This window comes from Atta colombica, unplaced genomic scaffold (genome assembly GCF_001594045.1).
Source record: "Atta colombica isolate Treedump-2 unplaced genomic scaffold, Acol1.0 scaffold181, whole genome shotgun sequence".
Taxonomy (NCBI): domain Eukaryota; kingdom Metazoa; phylum Arthropoda; class Insecta; order Hymenoptera; family Formicidae; genus Atta; species Atta colombica.
Genome location: NW_017259273.1, coordinates 212198 through 216864, shown reverse-complemented (window position 1 = coordinate 216864; position 4667 = coordinate 212198). Strand labels below are relative to the sequence as shown.

The following is a 4667-nucleotide window of genomic DNA, read 5'->3' as shown; positions in this document are numbered from 1 at the left end:
TTATAAAATATTTTGTTATTATATGATTATTGATATCGGTATTATAAAATGTAAATTAAATTTTATTTAAAAAATAATAAAATTTAAAAAATGTATAAAAAAAAAATATATTTACAATACAAACGTATTATATCCCGGTAGACAAATTATGAAAACACACTATACAATAATGGCATCACAAATTGATGAAAAATTTCATAATAATTACGCTAAAATGATTTGCCATAACGTAATAATTTTGTTAAAATTGTTTAAATGTTTATAAAGAATTAGACAAATTCAATTTAAAGTGTAAATATTTTATAATTTACTTTCTTTTAAAAATGAATAAGACGCCGGTCACAAACAGATTAAAGAAACAAATTAAAACACGTTATCCGATTATATTTTCAAATGTTCCCGACAAATATTTCCGAAAATTCGATTTATATGCATCTCAAAAGCCATTCTAATATTGTATTTTAGATTTAGTCATGTGCTGAATGTATAATACTTAATGTTATAATATTATAATTTAGGAATATGTGCACTTTTATATAAGCACAATTATATTTTTAAAGTACAGCTAAAATAATTTTCTAAATTATTGAATAATTTCTTTTTAAATTTAATTTGGCAAATATGCCGCTAAGATTCGCCATATCGTTATTGTTTTGCCGAAATATTATATTAAAATTAATTGCACAAGTAATTATCAATATTTTAGAAACGATATTTAATATTTTAGAGTTTCTAAATCTGTTTTTATAAATATATCCACGTAATTACAGATTACAAATTTTATTCAAGCTTTATCATTTCGTTGTGTATAATTTTATAAATGTTCTATTATCAGAATATTTATAAAAAAAAAATTCCAATATTGATATAAAATTAAAAGTTGATTGGAATTAATTCCAATCAACTTTTATAGATAATTTCAGAATTTTTATCAATAATTAAATATATCATCCGTATATGAATTTTTATTGACAAGTACCGTAATCGCTTCTGTTACTGTTTATCAAAAACATAATGATATAACGAGTCACACAATTACGCTGATTCGAGAGCGACACTTTCAATTACAAGCACTTAATATAGTTGAGTACTTGTTTTGGCATTATACCAAGGATAGACTCTATTGTTGCAATATACATTTATTTCGGCTCACGTCCTTTGATTCTTCAATGCAAATCTAAGTCGAGCGTTTGCAATTCATTACGCATGTAATTTTTTATAATTACTCTTATCTTTGTTATTATTCTCAAAAAATATTTATTCACTTACACAATTACGCAAATAATTTCATATAAAAATAAATAATTTAATATAAATTAATCTAACAATCGTATTGATATATATGTATAAAGAGATAAAATTAACAAACTTGATAACAAAATTACTGTTTGTATAAAATTAATAGTAAATTTCTTATATAATTCTAATGTAATTTTTTTTAAGAATTCTTCACATAATTTTTCAAAATTGATTACAATTTTTTGAATACTTTTTTTAATTGAAACATTTTTTTAGTAATGCTGAAAATCTACATTTTTTTCCTAGAATTCTTTATATGTATATATAAATTCTGAAATATTCTTTCTCTCTCTCTCTCTCTCTCTCTCTCTCTCTCTCTCTCCCTTTCTCTCTCTCTCGTTTTTCATTCTACAATTTTCGAAGAAAATTTATAAAATCTGAAGAAATTTAAGATACTTTTATAGAAGTGTTCAAAATAAATTTAAAATGTGAAAAATTCTTAAAAATATGAGAACTTTTTTATCAGGCAAGTAATTCACATACAACATGTCAACCAAATCGTTCTTTCCGTGTAAATTATGTAATAACCGTTCGGAAATTGCAATGATATAAAAGTTGACTATAACAGATAGTTATCTTCAACAACCTGTTGTTGACTTTTACTACGCTAGAGAGGTCTATTCTTGGATCGTGCACTTTACTGCGAACTACGTAATGGATAAATGCAAATTCAGATGTTTATTATTCGTGCCAGTTCTATGATAATATATTTCGCAATTTCCAGATATGTTTGCCGGACAATTATCTCGAAAAAAATAAACCCGATAAGATGTCGATGATATCTCATAAAACTAAAATTAATTTTGTAATTGGTGATTTGCATTGGCGTTACCTCATATTTTCTTATATTTTGTCATATTTAGTACGATGCAGACTTTTACATTGAATTTGATTGCATAACAAAGTCAAGTTCTTGATTAGTAACGACGAAATAAAATTTCGCGAAGAACTTTCATTCTATTTCCATTGTGTTATTAATACATTTTCAAAACATTTTTGAAATTAAAATATTCAAAAGAAAATACGTGAGATATTTAAGTGAATAATGTAATGTAATGTATCACTTTTTGCTAGTTAATACAACTATTATTTAATCGTATTTATACATGCGTATATCATATAAACAAAATATTACTATATGTAATATATGTATAATATGTGTGTGCCACTCACGAATTGCCTTGCCAATCATAAAAGTCGATGGGACCTTGTGTGGTATCGACTTTAAAATTTGGTACGATAGAGTTCAGCCTCATAACTGCTTTGTCCTTGAATACTTGATAGAAAAATTACACGTATTATAGTCGTCTGTCTCAGCGGGAGGTTTGCTAAGCACTGACTTGACAGCCGATCTTACGCTTATTTATGCGCTTTATATATACGGTGATCAGATTGTTTCTATAACATGATGCAACCCATACAAACATTACATCCATTAGATATCGTATCTCCATATTTTACTGATATTGAATGAATAAACGTTGCTTCTTTGACATCGATACGGATGGAATTTTTTTTACGAAAATAGAAAGTCTAAGAAAGCAATTCCTATCTTTAAAAAAATAAAGATTAATTAAAGACATTCCGAAAAACAAATAAGATAAATGTCCCAGTGGCTGGTTTAAGCTTGTCACAAATAATACAATTTATAATATTAGAAGATTTATAATATAAATATTTGCATTCGTTTGAAAACTTTAAAAATTATTTAAAGCCTTATGATAATTATTAATTGAAATATTTAAATAAGTAACAGAGTGCGTGAGTGTACCAATGGCCGAACAATCGAAATAGGCCCAATGTTTAACGTAGCAAGGTTACACAATATACTGTTTTTAAAATTTCTGACAAACATAAGATATTATTAATATAAAGATCAATTTGAATTCTCTTTTGTCATTTAAATATTAATTTAAAAATGAATTTTCGTAACCATTTTGCCAAATCATAGACGTAAGTTTCTTTAATTTTAATAAAATTTTTAATACAAAAATATTTCATTTGGGGTCCACTTTTTTTCTTAATTAATTATCAAATATAGAAGTGTTTTACAATAACTATTATTTTATTTGTAGAAAAAATGAGAAAAAATATTTTATATATAATTATATAAAATGCATCATATAACAATGATTCAATAATACAATTAAAAATAAATATTTAGAAAGGCTATGAACCAAACAACAAAGTAAATATATAAATATAAGAAACAAATATAATTATCATGATTTAACACAAATAATAAATAGACGTTTCGAGCTGGATCGGGTCATCTTCAGTGTTATATATAAACATAATTAAAATAGATAAACTAAATTAATATACTTAAATAAATGGGTCAAATAATAAAATAATATAAAATAATATAAATGGCCATCAGTAAAAACGCATCCTGTCATCATGAATATGATATTACATTCGCAACAATATAGCATAAATGTTAGCTGTCAAAATAATAAAATTCCATATTGATGTCAAAATGCGTAAAATTATTCACAAGCATCGTAAATACAACAATTCTCGTTAAAATCTATAAAAATAATGGAAACAAAAATTATATCAATACAGTATTTAAAGCAAAGAAAAACTCCAGATATTAAGTATAAAGATAAGAATGTAAAGTAAAGAAAATCCGTCTGTAGATTACTATATGTATAAATTAAAACTTGTAATCAAAGTTACCTTAAATTTACAATGTTGCGGTGTCTAATGATAAAAAAACTTCCAAAAAAGTTAATATAAAATTCTTCTGCTAAGGATAATTCCACGTTGGCAAAAGAGTATAAAAACAGGAAACTGTATTGCGAAGAAATGTCTCAGTCATCTGATTGCGATACACAGAGTGAAGGAACCGTTAAGAAAGTAGGGAGATGGAATTAGGAAAAGGAAAACAAGAAGAAAAAGGAAGAATAGCTAAGAGAGGGAGAAAGGTTGTAGAAAGATAGGATTCGTGTAACGAATCTTATCTTTCTACAACCTTTCAGATTCATTCTATTTGTTTGTTTAAATCCTGATTTTGTTTTTTAATATGAACCATCTCAAATATCAACCTTTTTTTACAGAAAGATTCCTTATCAAGGATTTTTACAATACTCCAATCAAAATTGTGGTTGCATTCAATACGGTGCTGACAATTGGAGAGCTCGTATTTTTATTTATGTCAAGTTTATGTTCCTGCAATCTAGTTTTTAACTTTCTCTTCGTTTGCTAACTGACTTCGTAATCCTCACAAAATATTTTGTAAATTACTCCTTGATTTGATAAAATTGGTTTTTACCCCTTTTTATACTTATTATATTTGTTTCTTATATTTATATATTTACTTTATTGTTATTTGGTTCATAGCCTTTCTAAACATTTATTTTTAA

The 4667-nt window shown here is 25.2% G+C and overlaps 2 protein-coding genes across 2 annotated transcripts in view; one reads left to right on the top strand and one right to left on the bottom strand.

The window, feature by feature from the left end:
* LOC108686449 (peroxiredoxin-6-like) overlaps positions 1–2736 on the bottom strand; it is a 4159-nt gene extending 1423 nt beyond the window's left edge. The window contains exon 1 of the mRNA XM_018191764.1: positions 2473–2736. Coding sequence (XP_018047253.1) covers positions 2473–2555 — 83 coding nt within the window. The 5' untranslated portion in view covers positions 2556–2736. The remainder of the gene's footprint in view (positions 1–2472) is intronic.
* LOC108686448 (glycerol-3-phosphate dehydrogenase [NAD(+)], cytoplasmic-like) overlaps positions 1–4667 on the top strand; it is a 15597-nt gene that overhangs the window by 3017 nt on the left and 7913 nt on the right. The gene's annotated exons all lie outside the window — the stretch shown is intronic.